Source organism: Etheostoma spectabile, chromosome 10 (genome assembly GCF_008692095.1).
Source record: "Etheostoma spectabile isolate EspeVRDwgs_2016 chromosome 10, UIUC_Espe_1.0, whole genome shotgun sequence".
Lineage (NCBI taxonomy): Eukaryota > Metazoa > Chordata > Actinopteri > Perciformes > Percidae > Etheostoma > Etheostoma spectabile.
In genome coordinates this window covers 10,739,969-10,760,650 of record NC_045742.1, presented here as the reverse complement: position 1 = coordinate 10,760,650, position 20,682 = coordinate 10,739,969, and the positions used below count along the sequence as shown (strand labels likewise).

Below are 20,682 nucleotides of genomic sequence, written 5' to 3'. Positions count from 1 at the left end.
TGTGTGTGTGTGTTTGTGTGTGTGTGTTTGTGTGCGCGCTATGTGCAAATGCTAACCCAATGGGCCTAATTTTAATCGGGGCCAGTGTGCTATCTAATTAAAGAAGGGCTTTCTAATTAATTGCATTTTAAGGAGAAGAAAGAAAACGGCCCTTAAGACAGAGGTGTTGGTCCATGTTTTCATTTGTCGGGGTGACACTAATTGGTCTGGATTTACAATCTGGCAGAGATACACAGGGCCTCCAAATAAACTAATATCAGTACTTGCAGTGAACAGCTAACTCACTTGTGGTGCTCATAGTTAAACATGGCCTGTGGAACCTTGCACAAGCAGTCTAAATGGCTAATATTTTTCCTGCCAAAGACAGTCGCCAGCATTTCCTTCTAAGATCTGTGTGTGCTTTGTGCTGTTATAGATTTAATTCCCAGATGTAAAGATAAGGTAGTCTTCACATGGGGAGAATCTGCACAAGACCCGTCTTTCTTTCAGTCTCAAGACTGGCTAGTAATACAAATAATGTAAGGTAAATATTGTTTCTCCCCGGTCAACAACAGTGTTGACCTTGCGAAGGCCATCCCTTTAAATCTCGGAAAAACAAAGGTTGGCTATTTTAGGCAGCAGAGATAGCGTTTCAATTCAAATACATATCTTGTTTCTAAATAATAATAGTAAAGAAATAAATTACATGAAGTACTTTATCTATTTTTTTAAAGTAGTTTGTGTGCTCCAACCTCCTTTTTAGTCTGTGTAAGGGCATTTTTACACCGAGTTCATTTGCCCCGCTGGTGCAAAACAAGCGTACCGAGACCTGCTGGAAGAGGTGGTCTCGGTACGCTTTCAATCGAACTCTGGAGCGGTTACTTTGTGGTGAGAACGCGATCCGTACTCTAACCGCACCAACTATACAAACTCCACCGGTCTGAGCTAATGTCTCCTGTAGTCACGTGTGTTTAGCAGTTTGCGATTCAGCAGAGCAGCAAACTGTAGCAGCGTGCAGTGTTTCTATCACAGAAATGAACTGCGGTCAAGCTGCTGCACCTGTATTCACCCTTATAAGATGCTCTGTGGGAGGGCCTGTTTCTTTAATCCCTCGTCCTGGAAAAGCCCAGTCTGTTCTGATTGGCCTGCACGCTACCTGGATTCTCCAGAGCCTTCGCTCTGTATTTCCCTAGTTGAAGTTGGAGCTACTGCAACAGAGTATTGAGCTGGACTTTGCACCGTAAAAATTCACTAATAAAGGCTTCAAAAACAAATATTACACAACCGGACATGTCCCAGCAGTAAAGTGACCGGAATTTGGGAAGAAATGGCCAGCATGGACCTTTTTCACAGTAGACATTTTGACTTGTCATAGTAGGAAAAGCACAGCTGAAATTGAGAACCTTAACGATGGCTCAATTCCATCAAATGTTCCAGTAAGCTATTTCAGTGATTCAACATACACAATACCAGGGCCTCTCCTAAGTGCCATCATTAATGGTTTTGAATACACCTGTGCTTTTACTACTATGACATGTCAACATGTCTCCCGTGAAAAAGGTGTTTTGGCTGAGATTAAAGCTATGTCACGTTAGCATGTAGCTACTTAATAGTTAGCAGTATGCTAACGTTAGATTGTAGTGGAACGAAGCAGCATTTTCTACCATCAAAAATAAATGATGGGAAAGGCTTCTGAACCACACACTACCCAATTGGACATGTTTCAGGAGTAATGTGACCCGGAATTGGGAGAATTGGCAGCCAAGGTGACAATGTTTACTGCCGTTAGCAAATGTTAGCGCTTAAAGAAAACACTCCAGTCCTGCCTCAGCAGATGACCAATTAGGTGAAGGCTGGCTTAGAGTTGCGTAACACATAGCTGAGAATAGAAAAAATGATGAAACCGTAGTTTGTAGAATAGTTCTTGAGGTTTTAGCTCACAGGGATTTGTCTAAAATACGTTTACCTCATGTTTTGGCCATGTTTAACATGAAAATTCAACATTATAACATTGTATAAATGACAGAAATACGGAAAAGCATAATATGTCACCTTTTAAAGTACAGTGGGTGTAGAAATATGGTCTAGTCTGGCAGGCCTGCAGCTTCTCTTTGTCTTTGCCTTATTTGTGTGGGACTTCAATCACTTGCTTCTTAGATCAAAGGCTGCTCCCTTCCATCCAGGTGCTGCTATTTGCTTTTTGTCATACTCTGATGATACAACCAAGGCCTTAAGATGAGTAAACTCAGCTTCAGACTCAGTTTTTATAAATTTTCCTTTTGATTTTTTAAAATATTCTCTCCTTCCAACATTTCGTCCCTGCAGAAATATATATTTTGAGTACACCTGGTGCAAGACATCCAGTGAAAATGACTAAAGAAAAGGTGCAGCAGGCGCATTTATAAAAGCGACCTTTGCGTGTGCGTGTGTGAGAGAGTGGTCTGTTTAGATTAAAGCCTGTCAGAAAGCCTTTAAGACTAAGGCCCTTGTGGAGCACAAATCTGATCTGTCACTGGAAAAGCAACCCAGTTTATTTCCTTCCATCATAGAGATAGAAAACTCATCCATTATTTTTAACACTATTATAATAAAGGTGCCATTAAAGCAGGATACATGCACTACTTTCATGATGAAACCTCTTGCTACAGTTCTTTGACGAAAACCAACAGGAAACCTTAAAGGACAAAAAGTTCCAACATTGTCAAAGAAATGGATTTTGTGTAACCAAAAAAAAACAACCATCCTACTGCAAATACCAAGTAGTGTATTGGTTTTATGTTGGAATATCATACATCATGTGATCATCCTGTAATCTTCAAGCCTGTTTACTTGATTTATTGCGTTGAGTGACAAGCAACTAGATGACTTAGATTCACAATTGACTATTTCTGAGACATCTGACATACAATTTAATGGCAAAATCTACATACTATATATACTATATATATTTTGGTTGCAATTATACGGCTGGTAGTGCAGTGGTAAACATTTTACAAAGACATGCAGATTAGGGAAAGTCTTGACTCAAAATTGCTAGGTGTGAATGTCTTTCTGTTGGTCTCTTTGTGTCAGCCCTGTGATTGACTGGTGACTCTTGACCAACGTCAGCTCAACTGGCTCCAAACCCATGCAACCCTGTAGAGGATAAGTTGTTGCATAATAATGGATGGATGTTACAAGGCTTTAATTACAGCTAATTTCTGCCATTCTACCAAATAGTAATAACAGTTGTTTGTATGTTTAGCTATGCTAGTAGTGGCATGTCTATAGAGATGACAATGCCGGTCTGTAAATCACTTGGTCATTTGGTTTACAACTTTGGTCTGGACTGAAATGACTCAAAACGGTTTTATGGATTTTCATTAATTTTTATACATGATTCTAAGACTGTGTATCCTAATGAGGCGGATGAACAGGGTTAACTGTTAACTTAAAAGTACCGGTCTTCTCATCACTAGTTAGTGTGCTCAATTTAGGATTCAACCCAAAACATAGCTGTACCTAACAACAGCCTCACAGAGCTGCTACCATGGCTGTACTGTAGACTTTTGTCTCTTTTTTTTTAAAGCAAGAATAAATATGACAAGAATCAAGTAGGCCAGATCTCAGTTGGTATTATTTATAATTGCACAGTAGCCTACTAAATGTAATTAGAACACCATCATAAAACACTAACCTACAAGAATGTCTCTGCAGTGGTTTAACATTGGTGAATTGGTTGGTTCCATTGCACATTAATGAATTCACCTACAAGTTGGAGTTCTTCCTTTTTTACACAGCATGATTCCCTTGTTGTACTTACAGATACCACTTACACTGGGAGGTTTCTCTGCAACTGGTGTGGCACCGGTGGGTGCCGATCCTTGTAGGCAATGTATCAGGGTTTTTCTCTTTTTAACATGCAGTATCCATATACCCTGTGGTCTGCACTAGTCCTTTGCCAGTGCTGTTGTGCTGATACCAGGTCAGTACTGCAGCTTTCAAATTGAAATGCTCCCAAAAGTTCAATGGCTTCTAGTATTTTCATTGCCTGATTCTTTCCCTTTGCTCCATTTTTAACTATTAAGGTCAATACACAGCATCAGCCTTGTCAGCTATATATTACTTAAAATAAGAAACAAAGCTTTGAAACAAAGCATTTGATTAGAGGATTTTTATTATTTGAATAACTCCAATTTCTTGAGTAATCGTTTCAGCCCTATACTGTTACATTAGCCACATGTTGTTGCACAGCATGTACAACCTGTGTAGAGAACACAACAGTAGCTGGAAAGCTAATAATAGCCCAGTACCAACTGAATTCTACAGAGCATGGTTCCATCAGGCTAATGACTATGGCCCAAAAATGGCAGATCAATGATTACAGATGATTAGTGTTTCCCTGTGTCGGCTATGACTCCACTCTCTATCTGTTGTAGCTGCTTGCTACCAGTCCCTGAAGGACTGGTAGCTAAATGATGGAGGTCTGCAACAGCTGGTGTTGTGGATTTACTTGCTTAGAGGGTGCAAGTCGGTCTGGCTCCAGGTCGTCTTCAGCTTCAGTCAGGTCCTCCAGCCCTTTGAGGACGACTGATGGAGCACAGACTCATTAGCAGCCATGTGGATGTAGTCTTGTTAAGGGACCCTAATGGATAGATTTATCTCATTACATTTAGCACTTCATTAGATACACATACTGTAGGACAAAGGCATGTTGTCATTTGGACAGACACACATACACACACCACATGATGTACTTGTATTTTTCTCAAACTGTCATTCATTAAACCGGTGTAATTACGCAGACAAATGTACTCAGAGACTGTATTTATGATTTAACACAGTGAGACAAACATCCTGTTAGGAAAAACTAAAACAGACATGTCGTTTATCATACCTTCTCTAGACTGACAGTCAGTTATATATTTTGATAATTCAGTTTGAACCAAGTGGTGGACTGACTGACTGATACCCCTAGAGCCACGCTAGTATCAGGTTATCCCTTCTGCATTATGTCATGTCTTCGAGGTTGAAAACAATCTAACCCAGTACTGTAGGTTTTAACAGACTGCAGTAATGAAATCATATGAAGCTGAATGAAGATACATTTCAAAGCTCTGTAGCTGTACATTAACCCCGACCACGCACCACCAATTGTTATAATATTATGGAGTATAAGAGTAAGAAAATATTTTGAATAATTAATATTAAATAGCTGGAAAGTGACTTATGTATAGGTACAGTGCATACTTTATAGAAAGCTTTGCGTCGATGGGTTGGTGACTCAAACACATTATCATCCTTTTAGTTTAGTTACTTTCAAGCTCTTTGGGGTTCATTTTTACAGAAGTTAACTCTTTTTCATTATTCCCCCTACGCACATCTCCTCACCAGCGTCTTTTAAAAAAAAGAAGAAGCTTAACAAAGACTGCCTCAATGCCCCCCCCCCCCCCCCCCCCCCCCCCCCCCCCCCGGACAAACTGGTTTTTATTGGTGTCCACATTTCACAGCAGTCCATGATGGTCCTGTCTTTGCATATCTGTTGTGATTAAACAACAGCAAGCGAGCACAACGGGTGGTTATAAAGCTGCTTGCGTGTTGGAGGAGCATGACTTCACCTATTGAGTGGATCAATAGCACTTACATCTGATGTGCTCTTGGTCAGCTTCACAAATCAACAGCTGTCTTATTACACTCGAAGCAGTACAGTGCACACTCCTGGACTGTGCTTTTAATTTGAAAATGTTGCTTGACAGAAACTTTAGACTTTTTTTGACAAGGCCATTTTATAATGAGCCTGGTTCCATGACAGTATTAAACTGGAGCGCATTTGAAATGCAGTAGAACTACTATATTTAAGACAAGGCAAGGCTGCTTTATGATCGCACATTTCAGCTACAAGGTCACTAGAGTGCTTTACATAAAGAATGAAAAAGCAATTAAAATCAATTAAAACAAAACACAAGAGAATAGAAAATACAAGCAAGTTGAAACAGAATACAATGAGCTAAAATATAATAAGAATAAGTTGCAATGGAGTTTAAGGAATAAATGACTTAATTTAAGAAAAATGTGCATCAAACAGAAAAGTCTTATACTTTTACTCCACTGCAGTTATTCCACAAACTGGTTACTTTGCAGACTCAGGTTTTTCATTCAAAACAGGTTTATAAAACCTGATTCATTGTTATAGGTTAAAGCACCAAACAGAGTATACATATTAGTTTTACCTTCATCAACTACACCCTCAAAATACTTTACTTTTTTGAAACATTTTGACATGTCAGTATTGCTAAGAAAATATCTAAATACCCATTGACCTTTAGCAGTAAAACAAAGCTGTGTTTGCATAACAATAATACAAGCTTATTTATGTAACACCTGCACCACCACCAGCACCACAACCATGTTTCTATTCCCATTTTGCAGATAACCTGTTTTCACTTGAATATGGCATGCAATTATCTGTGTCAAATCATTAAAAGTCCATTCCCCTGTTTGTGTAACGCAGAATTACCATCATTTTTCAAACCACACTGGGATGGAATCTTAATGGATTATTTTGCGAGTGGTGGCTACAAAATTGCTAAATGTATGTTGTGGGAATCTCAGGCTGTCAAGTGACTCTCTAATTTGTGTTTAAAGTGACAGATGCACTTTAATTGCATATTGAAGTAATTCAGCGTTTGGTTTCTTTATCTGCTGGCAGGATTTCTTGGATTGTTGTGTTTATCGAGTGTGTGGTCCAGATAAGATAAATGAAGGAGATTACTGTTTGCTAATCTTTTTTATTATTTTCCACCTCATTGCATTTCAGTATAACATTACAAAGTGAACATCAGATAATTTTCAGTATACCAACACACATACCTACAGTATACAGACCATTATCAATAATGTTTTTCACAACTAATCATTTAAAAGATGATTGAAAATGTCAGAAAATAGAACGGCCACCACAATCTCTCAGACCTCAAAGTGAGTTCCTCAAGAACAATTTTAGAAATTGTTTAAAAGTCAAATACATTAAATTTACAGTGAAGATAAAACAAGAGCAAATCATCACATTTCAGAATTTTGTCGATTCATTTTCTAATCAATTCATTGACTAATCGTTTTAGCATTATCACAGATGATACATTTGTTCCTACAGTACATTGTGTGTATAAATGGTCACTGTTGTGATTTAAAAACTTGAAACCAGTAAACCATTCCAGTTTTGGTGTTTTTTCCCCCCTTCTTTTTCTTCATCAATTTTCCCATTGCATGGTCCTCTTTGATTTGACAATGTTATTTCTCTTTCTCAGTTAATGCAAAAAAATGAATAATCATCAAAGGAAAACAGTTGATTGTTATTAACAGACATTATGGAGATACTGTACAGTATTCAATAGCTCCACCCACTCAATTGCCCAGTGTGTGATCCCTCGGCTCTGGCATCTTAAAGATACAACATTTCAGTGGGAAAATCTGACTGGCTCTCCTAAAGCGACTTTATTGAGTGTCCAGATGAGATTATAACAACCTCATTTAACACACAACTGCATCATGACAATAACAACAACTAGTCCTGCATATAAAACAACACAATGCTTTGTTTGTCAGTGTCCTCTATCAGCAGGACATCAATAGTTTGTGACTTTCAAAATCATCACAAATCACTGTTAAATCAGTTTTATGATTTGGCAACACTATAGTTTGGTTTAGGGGAGATGATGGTTGAGGTTAAAATGATCGCTTGCTGACAATACCGATGCTCTTCTTGTTGGCAGAACAGTATCCAAAAAAACATTATACACACAACTCTTAAAAAAGAAAGAAGAAGAAATAGAATTAAATGGTACCCATGGACCAAACAAATAGACTTTAATTGGCTCTGCTCAATTAGAACAGTTGCTTAATTCTCTTATTACCAGACAGATTCGCTGCATTTTAACTTGGAAAGCGGGTTTGGCTGATTTTAGAAAACATGGCATTATGTGCCAGTCAGGTTCCAGTGTTATGACAGAACCCATTCTAATATTATCCTCTTTAAGTGAATAAAACATAATTTGTGGAAAAAAATGCTTATCCAGTGCCACATCAGAAGAACTGAATCCAAATAACGATAACAATTTAGTAGTCTCCGTATGCTGTTGCACCAGGTCACTGATTTGTTTTCTATTGCAGGTTGTGTTGTGAGGGTCACCTTGGGACATGCTGTCCTCCATCCCATATAGGTCAAAGAGTATTTTGTGAAGACCGTAATAGTTATTTCAACCTGCTAAAGGTGCCATAAATAAATTGTTCTGATAAGTCGCACTTCAAGAAGCACAAACAAGTGCTATAAATATTTTTAAATGCTATGTCACCCATCTTTGGTCCGTTGGCAGGCAAGAGTAGCTATTAAGTATCAAAATAAATCTCTCTCTCTCTCTTTCTGATAGAAAGACACAGGCTGAGTGGGGAAAACTGTGTGTGCGTGTGCGTGTGTGCGTGTGTGTGTGTGTGTGTGTGTGTGTGTGTGTGTTTTCAGTTGGAGATCTACAGCTGTCTGTGTGACAGGCGACACAGTTCTGGCATTGATGGATAGGGGAAACCAAATGACACACCGGATTTTCACAGATAAAAACATTTCAGCGCTCTGCTATTGTGTGATCTCTCTCCAAGTCCCTCGCCCTGTCTCTTTTTCTTTCACAAATCCAGAAAACAGAACAGGAGCTCAGCCGGTTTATTTGACAAGAGTGATGATCAAGGGGGCTGAATTTTTGTCACCATCATTATCACAGGGGCTGAAGAACGGAAAGAGCTTCTCAGTGAAATTACATCCGGTGAAGGAGAAGATGCAAGCCCTGGCGTCCACGTCATAGAAGGAAACTTGACCCCCCTCGTAATCAACAAACACCCCAACCTTTTGAGGCATCTCCCTCACATTTAGATTAATGGCAGGGCCGGCATTGGCTGATAACTCATTTCCGTTTCTCAGCCATATAGTCCAGTATCCGTTCTTGGGGCTTAATCTTATATCCCCCTTCCTGTTGATGGACTGGTTTGCAACTCCTAAATCCCAGTTTGTTTTGTCTTTAACCAGGACTTCATAGTAGAATTTTCCCGAGGAGAAACCCTCCTTCGCAAGAACATTAAGGACATGTTCGAACCTCTCTGGTTTGTTTGGGAGATTCCTCTTTCTGTCACCATGCGTGACTCGTTTCCCATCCGAAGAAATATTGAGAAGAGGGTTTGCTGTGTCAGGATCCAGAGTCACATCCACAGCATGTCGCTTCATTTCTTTCAAGTCGGGATCACAAAGCATCCGTACTTCTCGCCTCACTGTTGTCTCCAGCATGGCCATGGCTCCTTTCACGGAAAACTCATCATTTTTAAGAGTCAAATCAGACCAGTCCTTAACCTGGGGCGAAGTGATGGTAGTTGACAGAATATTTTCTAGGAACATCAAGGCATCGTCGGTAAGTGAGACCTGATGAAGCTGCAAGCTTTTCTGCTTCATTTGCAAAATTTCTTCCTCGAGTTCTTTAATGAAGCCTTTTGTTTCTGTTTCAATTTTTTTCTGCTTTGTCTCAATTACCTCAGTCAGCTCAGCTTGGCTCCTCTTAATGTAGTCCACCACAGAAGTCATCACATGCACGTTGTATGACAGCGCCTTTGCTGCATTATTCCTGCTAGCCTCCACTGACTGTTGGAACTCGAGAATTTTCTGCTGACGCGCCTGGATCATCTGATCCATGCTGCTCTTCTCTAGTCCCAGCTGGGTCTTTCTCATTTTTGCCTCCTCCTCCAGACTCACCATCTTGTGGGTTTTATGGTCACTGATTTTACAGGATTCGCATACAAACATTTGGTCCACCTGGCAAAACAGTTCAAAAGGCTCATCATGCGCCTTGCACATCCTGCTCTCGAGGTTCTCAACCGGTTGGATTAGCTTGTGTTTTTTCATGGCTGGAATTCTCTGATGAGGCTCCAGATGTGTGTCACAGAAAGACATGAAACACACTAAGCAGGACTTGAGGGCTGTGAGCTTTGCCCCTGTGCACATACCACAGAGCACGTTTCCGTTTCCTGCTGTTGCAGAGGGGCCACAAGATCTTTCTTGAATTGATTTTTTGACCTTTGCAGCCATCTCAGCAATGACGGTGTTAACCCGAAGCATTGGCCTGTTGAATAACTTCTCTTTACACAGTGGACATTGTATTACAGTATCGTTAGTGTCCCAGTAGTTTGTGATGCAGTCAAGACAGAAGTTGTGCCCACAGGGAATCGACACTGGTTTGGTGAACACATCCAGACAGATGGAACAAAGAAAATTGTCCTCAGCAATTAGACTACTAGCAGCAGCAGAAGCCATGTCTAGAAAATATAAGGTGAAATATTGAAAAAAGTTAGGCATTAAAAGATCTTATTTTACTGCTCTGTTTGAAATTACTGAAATAAGCTAGGTAACACTAAAGACCAGACTGCAAACGTGACAAATTGCAACTTTACCTGGAGTATGTAGGTGAAATCCTTTTAGATATGTAAAGTAAAGTAGAAACATGTGGCGCTTTTTCTCCTTTTAGTTTCTCTTTCAGCAGTGACGTCAGAGTACCGGTCTCCTCCCATTTCCTTATCTAACTTGAACAAGTTAACCCATTACAGGCAGCAATTCACTACTGACCCAGGTTAAGAGTTTTTTTGTCTTCTTGATCCATTAGAGCTTAGTTAGAGGTGTAAAATGTGTCCCCAATCTTGACTTCAAAGGCTTGTATATAGCTATATGAGCAGTGGTTTCTCTCAGGTGTGCATTATTCATAGTATTCTTGGCACTCAGTTACTTTCTTGTTGATGTATTTACAATGTTAGTGCTTCAGAAATCCCTTTCATGTACAGTATTATTCACAAATGAGATGAAAGCTTTGAGAAAGCACAACATCCTAAATTCTAAATGGGTTTGTGAGCATTCATGTGCGTGCATTTGCATCACACGAGAGTGCTTGGTGAAGGCATCTGCATTATAGACTGTAAATGCTGTCATCCTGCACACTCTTCTCTGAGGAAACAAGGCTTCAAAAACAATGGCTTCCCTGCATCCTTGAAGAGCTTTGTAACATCTGAAATATTCTTTGTAAATTGCATATAGTATCTTTGCATTTGCTGCATTCATGTGTGATTGAATGCATTTCTATTGCTGCAAATGGGTTTATCCACAAATGCAGGAATGCAGGTGTGAGCATATGAAAATGGGCTGATGATTGGAAAAAAAAAATGTGAGTGATACATTGTACTGAAGCTTTCAGCGACACAAATTAATTAGTCGTCCTACAGATTGGTTTGTCAGTTACACTGGTTATGTGTCTGTTTAAATAAGTGTATTGGGGCATATGCTGTATGCATCATTTCTCAGTGTTTTACTGCTCCATTATTTAACATGTTTTATGCATTTGCTGGAGTCTTTAATGTTGAAATGTGAATAGCTGGTGCAGCCTACGCCAGGCGTTAATGAATTCAGTGACTGGCAGTATCAAGACAGACTTTGAAAATCCAATCATACAACACTTTGGGGTCACTTACAAATTTCCATACTACTCCATTATAGACAGAATACCAGCTGATCTGAGTGGGTGGCTGATCTTAAAGCGCCCATACTATGCTCATTTTCAGGTTCATAATTGTATTTTGAGGTTGTACCAGAATAGGTTTACATGGTTTTATTTTCAAAAAACACCATATTTTTGTTGTACTGCACATTGCTGCAGTGTGTTTATGTCTCGGTTTTAGCTATAGAGTGAGACATTTCATTTGTTTTAGGTACAGAGTGAGACATCTCACTTCTATACTATCTTTGTTGGGTCGCACATGCGCAGTAGCAGTAGCTAGGTAAGATCCCATCAGCTAGATAACTCTTTCTCCAACTTTGGTCAGTTAAAGGCAGGATTAAAGGGGTACTTGTGGAATACCTGCAGACCAGGGACATGGAAGTAGTTCTTTTGGAGATTATGGTGAACTAGTGTGTGTTGTAGCAGTGTTTTGCGCTTGCATGTTCTACTGTTAGCCACTGCATCTTGGCTAGTTACGTAGAAAGCAACATCTCACCCGGAGACTGAAGGCAGAGGACATTCAGAAACCCGCAAGTTTGTGTGTGGGTGGATGCACCAGAGTCACAAAATAACACCCTAAATTCAAGAAAGTGTTTTTTTCATTTGGGCACTTTAATGCAATATCTACATTGCCCATTATCAGCAACCATTCATCCAATGTTCCAAAGGCACAATGTCTAAAAAACTAACTGAGAAAACATTGGAGAACTATTTTGCAATTATGTAAGCACATACAAAAAAAACAATTAAACTGATGAGCTGGTAAATGTCTATAATGTAGTGCATGGAAATTTCTGCCCATTTCTCCCCTGACCCCAAAATTTTGACCAGTAAATCGTGTGTGTGTGTGTGTGTGTGTGTGTGTGTGTGTGTGTGTGTGTGTGTGTGTGTGTGTGTTTTGTGTGTGTGTGGTGGTTTGTGTTGTGTGTGTGGTGTGGTGTGTTTGGTTTGTGTGTGTGTGTGTGTGTGTGTGTGTGTGTGTGTGTGTGTGTGTGTGTGTGTGTGTGTACAGTATATTTGCTCAGTGTTTTTAATTATCTATTGTACGTATATATACAGTTGATGTGCTCAGGGAAAAAGCTCCCCAATGTTACTGATCTGAAAATGACAGGCCACTGCTGATCAGAGCTCTCTTGAGCCACATCGTATCCAAGCTTCACCTCAATGTCTTGTCTGCCATAAAACATTCAAATGACATTTGGATCGGATGGGGAGTCCCTTTGATCCTGGACTGTGTGGCACTTCAGGACCCGCACCTTTCTTCTCCTTCGCACGATCCACTGATAAATTCATGGGATGATGAGAGGGAGTCGGGGCTTTTCTCCTCTCATGATTTTACTTCTTCTCACTCCTTCCTTCATTCAACCAGAGCTTTCTCCCTCTCTTCATCTCTGTTCTCTGGCCTGTCAGCTCCCACGTGTAGCTGCTCCTCTCACCTTGAATACATGAATAAGAGATTAGAGGAGCTCCAAATGCCAGAGACACAGACCTTCCTCTATTAGAATTGAATGCCTCCTGCTAGGTGCCTGATCAGTTTTAAACTGAGTGTGATTCTACAGTTAAGCCTGGTCTATGTAGCACATCCTATAGCCCAAGAGATAAGCACTGGTGGACTACAGGCTAAACTGTGTCATTGGATAACATCACGTTCATTGACAAAATAACATTATTATTATAATAATAACTATTATTATTGTTATAAACTATAGGGCTAAAAGTATGTGTGTATGCCTTGTCTACCTTAATTAAAGCTGCCCCGTTCAATTTCTGTTCACATTCAGTGTTACTCACCTTAACCATGTACCCTTGGGTCCATTAAACATTTGTAGTTCATTTCCATCTTACAATTGGATTTAAAGCCAGCATTGTTAACATTCATGTTTACTTGCTAGCAGACTTCTTCTCCCCTGCCTTTGCTCCTGCATCACTCCAAATCTTGGCGTGTTACTGCCATCCGTTAATCATTGGACTTGTGTGAAACTGAAAGTAGTAGTAGTGTATTAGCATCCTCACACGTGCATATGAGATTTAAAAAAAAAAAAAAAAGAACTTGTAGGAAAAACAGCCCCATAGGTCCAAAACTCCACATGGAACCTTTAAGGAACCATCTCCAACAGAAAACACTGTTCACAATCTGCTCCAAACAGCTCTTTTGTAGTCCAGCCTTTACTTCCGTGACAAACGCTCGGCACTTTGTAACACACGTTATAGTGTGTGCAGTGCTTACTTAGGTACTGTGCATGTGAGACTCCCAACAAAGATGGAACAGAAGTGTCATCTGTAGCTAAAACAGAGAGCTCAACACACAGGATAAAAAGAAGAGCTGCAGCAGTGTGCAGTACAACAGAAATATAGTGTTATAGTGTACTTCTGAATACAATTATGAACCTGAAAAATAAGCATAATACGAGCACTTTAAAACAATACTCACAGGTTGGATGTTTCATTAAAAGAATTAATGATTTCTGTAATCATTGCTCTTTTCCACTCTGCCTGTGAAGTGGTAACTTTGTAGAGCAATGACATGACAACACGCCTGGGCACTAGGTAAGGTCCAGAAAGAATTATTTTTCCCGTTTGTTGTGAAACCAGTTGACAGGCCCTCGCATAAATGCATACATTTGTATATTTGTTGTTCTGGTTAAAAAAAAAATCAGAAAATCTGATATCACAATGTTTTTGACCAAATACCTCAGTGTCAATATTATAGGGTTAACAATTGGTGCTTTCACAAAATAGTTACACAATTTAGATAAATAATGACCAAAAATGTGTACTGTGTATATAACTGTGTATAATATTGACTAGGTAAATAAAGGAAAATAATAGAACAGCTAGAGCAGTCTAGTAGGTTCAGAAAATGACATCACTGTAATGCAGCTTTTAAAATCAGGAAAAGACAACACTCATATTACAATATAACGATATCCAACATTTAAGACTATATCTAGCCTCATATATTGATATAGATATAATATTGATAGATTTCCCAGCCCTAGTAATAGTGCTGCCATGTGTGGAAGCATTTCAACAGCGTAGATGAACTTAATTTTTTGAGTGACAGCTCTAATTGGCCACACTTGTGTTTTTGATTCCAAAAGCAAAGGATTTCACATTAAAATTCATAGACATAATAACATCAGTGGTAATCTAGCTGAAGAAACACACACAACCATCAAAGGGAGAACTATAAGCTGCCAGATTCTGTCTGTGGGCTGTGTGTATGGCAGCCATGCTCTACAGTGTTGTGAAGGAGAGAGAGGAGACACTCTCACCTCCATCATTCTAGTTTGTTTACTACTTGGTCAGTGCACAGGGTTGTGTTATTGCCAACCCCCAGACACAACAGTTCTGGAGGGAAGATAAATAATTAGTCATGAGATGAGTTTCTCCCTTCATCCATCAGCCCAGGGAACATGGCTGCCATAGGAGAACTGAAGCCAAATGACAGTCCTCTCCCTCCAGTGTTTTTGTTCCCCAGACACTCAGCTTTAGATTTCCCACCTTGATAGGACGACTTTGAAATGCTCAAAAGCTTGCGAGGACAACTTCATCTTTGTCAGGGTGTTTGCGGATTAAAAACATTTCTTTTTTTCTGCGGCTCTTGTTAAAAGCAGTGCTTTTAGTATCGTAATGGGGGGGCAGAGATACTGCTTCACCTCTTCATCAAAATTGTATAGCGAAGTAGAAACGGTGAATCTGAGTCGCAAGTCAATTCGAAGCACATTCATCATGCCATTAAAATCTTTAGCTGTAACACTACATCTCTTCTCTACCAAAACTCTTTCTCATCTTCTAGAAATTCCCACCTGATAGACACCCCATGAAAACCCCGTCGCTAGAGAAAACTCTAAGAGCTGAATGTTTTGTGAATTGGATCGGTGCAGCTCTGCTACATAGAAATCAATCCGGACATTTTCTTGAACCCTGAGTGGTACCTGGAGATTTAAAGGATCAAAAAGCTTATTTCCAAATGTAAAGGCTGTTGAGCCATTTTATCTACGCTCTTATTCATTGGGCGTGCGACTTTTGGATTTATATCACTATCTGAGATGGCCGCAAAACACCAGAGGAGTTAGTTTGTCTGATAGGCTGCTTCAACTGTTGAATTATTCATTTGTGCTATTTGCCAGACTCAGTTTCTGTGACTGAAAATATAATAGTGATTGAATGATTGAAGACTCAGTAAAGTAAAATATTTCTGTTGTTACAGAGATCAAAAACGTCTGTTAGTTAGCTGGTTGTGGAGCCTTGGACAGCTAAAAACAACAGATTTTTGTTCAATTGTAGAGCATTTTAAATGCATATTACATTATGTAAATAATGTAAATATTGCCTTCTGTGTTGTTAGCAATTGTTTAACACCCCTGGAGGACATATAGAGTATTTTCATCAAACCAAACCCCGTTTTTGATATTATTTGCCTTCACAGGATTGAGGAAATAACAGAAAATAAAGCATGTCCAGCATCACTTTTTTATTCTTATATATGTTATTGATTACAGTGTCAGAGACCAGAGTAAATATTTAATTTTCCAGTAAAAACTGTGGGCAAGTTAGATAATAACAGTTTTTGCTTCTCGGTCGCCCTTCTCATCACTTCTATGCTTTCACCTTCGTGAGCTACCACTTGATCTCCCATTTCAAACCAGTGCTCCTTTCCTCATTTTACAGCAACGCCCTCTAAAACCCTCTCTTTCTGTCCTCTCTAACCCCAACGTCAGCCACATTTCATGACTCTGAGCTGCAGCCTTTGCTTGGTTGTCACACAGGTGCTTCTAGTAAGGTCTTGCACTCCTCATGCGCTTTGCTCCTCATTCTACCATGGTTTTTCCTCCCTGTAAATTCGCTCTCTGAGGTTAAAATGTACACGTGCCGGACTAGGGGTGGAAACGAGAAGTGGTTAGTGGCTCGTTGCCTATTATTAAACAGGAGCCTGCACGTTTCTCAGCCACCTACCAGGCATTGGAAAAGACAGATTTTCTGATTTAGCGGCATAAATGAGAATCTTATATTTTGTTCATTCCTGTAAAAGAAAAGTGTACAGTATGTCTCTCAAATAGCATGCGCGTGCTTTACAACTAGTTCATTAATAATTAAAATGATCTACAACAATAATCATAACTAGTTTATCCTTTCATATTTTGTAATTTTTCAAATAATAATTACAAAGTTTACGGATTCCACCTCCTGAAATGTGAAATTGTTTTTGATTCTCATGTTTTCCGTGATAGTGAAAGGAATCTCTTTGGGCTTTGAACCTTTTCCAAATGTTTTTGGACATTGTCGACTTGCTTCTAACCATTTTTATTATATTTTACAGTTGAACCAGTCAATTGATTAAAATAATAACCAGCAGAATCATTGACAACAGTTCTAGCAGCAATATGTCATTTATGGATGGATGAGTGGAATATTTTACTATTAACTGAGGTATGTCTCAATTATTACGGGCAGGAATGTGTACATGTGTTTATAGATGAATGGATGTCTGATGTCCTTGGGCTTATATTTGTATTCATAACAAACATGGAAATTAAAGCCAACTAAATCATCTCAGGCTCAGTGCATTTCAATTATAGACAGTATAAAAGAGTTATTGATCCATAGCAGAGGAGACACACAGAGAGGCAGAGAGATTTTTAAATACTCATCAGTTGTCACACTCCTATAAGGTTTGGTAGATCTGTTCTTTAATAGATTGTTAGCAGGAAGCAAATGCCGGCGAGCTTCAGCAGACAAGTTAAACAGTTCCAAGAAGTGGTGTGCTAATCTGAAATACATTCCCTGTACCTTTTTTCTAGTATTCTATATCACACTACAGTGTTCTCCTAGAAAGCCCCAGTGGGTTCTGTCGTTCCATCATATTTAAGCTGCAACAAAAAGCAGGCTGGGTTAGGGTTAAGCGGCTGCTCAGGTTCATTCAATGTTCCACCTGACCATGATTAATGTGCGAAAGGCCCGATTGACACCTAAACCACAGATCTGTCTCACTCCTTCCCACAGCCTTCAGCCCCTCTCTCAAATGGTTTAGCAGTGGGATCCAATATGTTCAGCCAGCTATGCAGCTCCAGAGGTCAACTAGCCATCTCCCAGATGTCCTGTGAGACCCTCTAGTTCCATGGATAGACTTCTGAGCACACGCCCGGGGCCCCAAAGGGTTTCCACAATTTCTTCTTGGACATAAACAACTACAAAGAGACACAAAAGGACTACAAAGAGATGCAAAAAGATTACAAAGATGTTAAACAACCACATGCAAGACAACCACAAAGAAATGCAAAATGACCAAAGTGAGTCGCTAAATGACCACAAACTTTTTGTCCCTCTTTTTTCTTTCTTGTACTGCCTTCCGTCTGTGCCTACTGTCTCTCCTCCGTGTCTCCACAGACAGTGTTTGCGAAATATAGGGAAGATCACAGAGGATTTCTATCTATCTGACCCCGGCGTGCCCTTCATCTTCCTTTCACAGCTTGATCTATCACAGACAAGTGCTTTTTATTGTTGTTTGACAGCCTGCTCATGGCCCATGGCTCTGCTTGTCTCTCCCTGCCCCTCTCATTATTACTGTGAGCCTCCCTACGTTGGGAACAAGCCAACATATTTGCATATCCTCTTTACATTCTTTTTGTTGTCGTCTGTAAAACCACGCTCAACCTCAAAGCCCTTATTCTTGTGGTACAGGAGCTCTATGACCAGGTAAGGGCTATTCATAAAAGATATTATTTTTATATTTATATTACTATATTTATTGTTTTTTATGGCTTTCACCAAACAAAAGTGCGACACCTCACAAAGGCAGTATTTTGATGCTGATGTTTTAGAAGACGAATCCATTTAAATCCAAGACATTCTGCCTTTCCCTTGATGCCTATTTTTGGCTGTTTTTGTCACTATCTCTTCTTGACCCGTCACAACAACAGACATTCACTGTGCTCAGAAAATATAATCATCAGCTTGACGAACTTCTCAATGTGGCAGTATTAAATTCCTTCAAAAGAAAAGGTGCAGCATCCCCTCCCTTTCACTCTCTCTTGCTCCCTCATCTTTTGCCAAACAAGTGACAATGACAACTTTTATATTTCTTTTTAACAACTTCCTCATCTTGTTCCAACACTGAACATAACACACAGGTCTTTGGTTTGATTATTTTAGGGAAAAACTGTTTCCATTGTTATATGTACATTGTTATGCAGAAACCAGTGATGTTGTCTTAATTAGCACTATCTACTAAACGTGAGTTAATTTATTTAGTAAAAAATAATCTTAGAGGAAAACAAGATGTTTTTTTTGGCCCTGGAAACCATCAAAAAGAAGTGTACTAATTACAGTCCACTAATTTACATCGTCCTACATACAGCAGATAGAAAATGGTCAAAGTGTACAGTGTACTTCTGCTAATCTGTTGGGCAATTTGGCAGGGACAACAAGTCTCTCTGAAGTGTCAGTATAGATTCATTATGAGGACCACAGGGTATTGTAGCGTTGTGATGTTTGTATCAACACAGCAGTCACTTTGTTACCAGCCTTTTAACATTCCCCTGCTACAGCTTATGGGTTTCCTTTCCCCTCAGTTCTTTGTATAATAAGGAAGGGTTGTTAATTTAATCTGAACTCACTACAGGAAATGATTAGACACTTACAGTAACTCTTTGGAGCTGGTGTACTGGTACAATATTGACTGGGGCTTAACATGCAACAAGGCAGACAACTATCTATTTAACGTAAATCTCTTGAATTAGGGATGTGAGCATATTTAGGCATTGATGACCAATCTTATGTCGTAGAGATGCTTGTTATATATTGTACTAGTCATTTGCAACAGAAAATACATCATCAGAATAATGAGAAAACCTTAACATACTCCTTGTTGACGTCAACATTTCTGAAATTTTCTGAACAATATTCACTAAAGCATAATTCAACTTTTTTTTTTTTTACGGTTCTTTGGTTACTCACAGCACTTTGTTAAAGGGGACATATCTTACAAAAACTCACCTTTTCATTGCTTGCCCACATACATTTAGTCATCTGAAGGGCCTACCAACCCACAAACTGTGGCATTAGACAACCCAGTCAACCCAGTAAATAATTTTGTGGGTTGCCCAGATAAAAACACATTTAGTTTATTAACAGTTAACAAAACCATGATCTTTTTTTGTTTGTTGTATAAACCTACCCAGACAAGGGAGTCAGGATTTCAACTCCAGCTTCCGTTGTCACAGTCCTTTGTACCGATCACCCTCCCCGACCACCTTCCCTTCCATGGAATACCAAAGCGTAGCAAAAAAATACTTGCAATGAACATAATAGCAGCAGCAATGACGTTACTCTTTTAGGCAAAAACTTTGTAGTCTATAATCATGATTTCTAGTAAACAGGTTGTGAGGACAGTGATGCAGACAATGTACATGTTCATTTGCTCCAGATTTACTGTTCACTCACTTTTTGGGGCGTCACAATTCCTGAGTAATTATCCATAGATCAACTATCTGGCTGTTGGATAATTAGATACATTCCTATAAAAACTGGTCGGTTGTTTTACAGTTTGGGCAGTTTTACGGTCCAGTTTCTCCATATGACTGCTTATTTTAATATTATTGCAGTATCATTTTACATGTTAATGACTACTGTAGTCTTGTTTGTTTATGTTTATTGTCTCCCTGGGGGAATTAGGTTGCAGCAGTTATGACATCACAAGGCCTTTTTAAACAACATCAAGACAAACAAGACAAGGGGGGATAGTGTAGTGTAGTCTTGACAAAGACTGTGATATAAAGATAATCGTACTTTGCTGCAACCTTTAAGAGGAGAATGCTGGGCAAAATAGCCAACCAATGGCAAACCTTTTCCGGATGAATAAGTCAAAAGTTGCCGTCAAACCCCTGCACACTGTCTAGCTAACATTATGGTGCTAGACCTACTTCAGGCAAAAGTAAAAACTTAGTGAGAAGTTACAGAGTTACAGAAGTTTGTGAATACTCATTTGGCAAAAAATTACTCAAACACAAACGTACTGAATGTTCTGTGTTCAGAATCAGAAATACTTTATTGATCGTCAAAGGTAAATTCTGTGTTACAGTTGCAAGCGTTATATAAATATCAGAGTAGAAATACAAATAAAAGAAATATAAGGAGTGTGGATATGTACGGT

General features: G+C 39.3%; 2 protein-coding genes and 1 long non-coding RNA gene across 7 annotated transcripts in view; 2 read left to right on the top strand and 1 right to left on the bottom strand.

Annotated features, from left to right (window-relative positions):
* The window catches only part of LOC116696810 (ecto-NOX disulfide-thiol exchanger 2), a 164,469-nt gene that overhangs the window by 49,160 nt on the left and 94,627 nt on the right, over positions 1 to 20,682 (top strand). The gene's annotated exons all lie outside the window — the stretch shown is intronic.
* Positions 1,308 to 10,302, top strand: LOC116696812 (uncharacterized). The gene is made up of 3 exons (XR_004333841.1): positions 1,308 to 1,479; positions 4,572 to 4,578; positions 10,291 to 10,302. It is a non-coding gene; the product is annotated as an uncharacterized LOC116696812 (long non-coding RNA).
* LOC116696811 (zinc-binding protein A33) lies at positions 6,864 to 10,563 on the bottom strand. The gene is made up of 2 exons (XM_032527994.1): positions 10,438 to 10,563; positions 6,864 to 10,302 (listed from the first exon to the last, which is right to left on the bottom strand). Exons 1-2 carry the CDS (start codon positions 10,487 to 10,489, stop codon positions 8,669 to 8,671), a joined length of 1,686 nt encoding a protein of 561 aa, XP_032383885.1. The 5' UTR covers positions 10,490 to 10,563; the 3' UTR covers positions 6,864 to 8,668.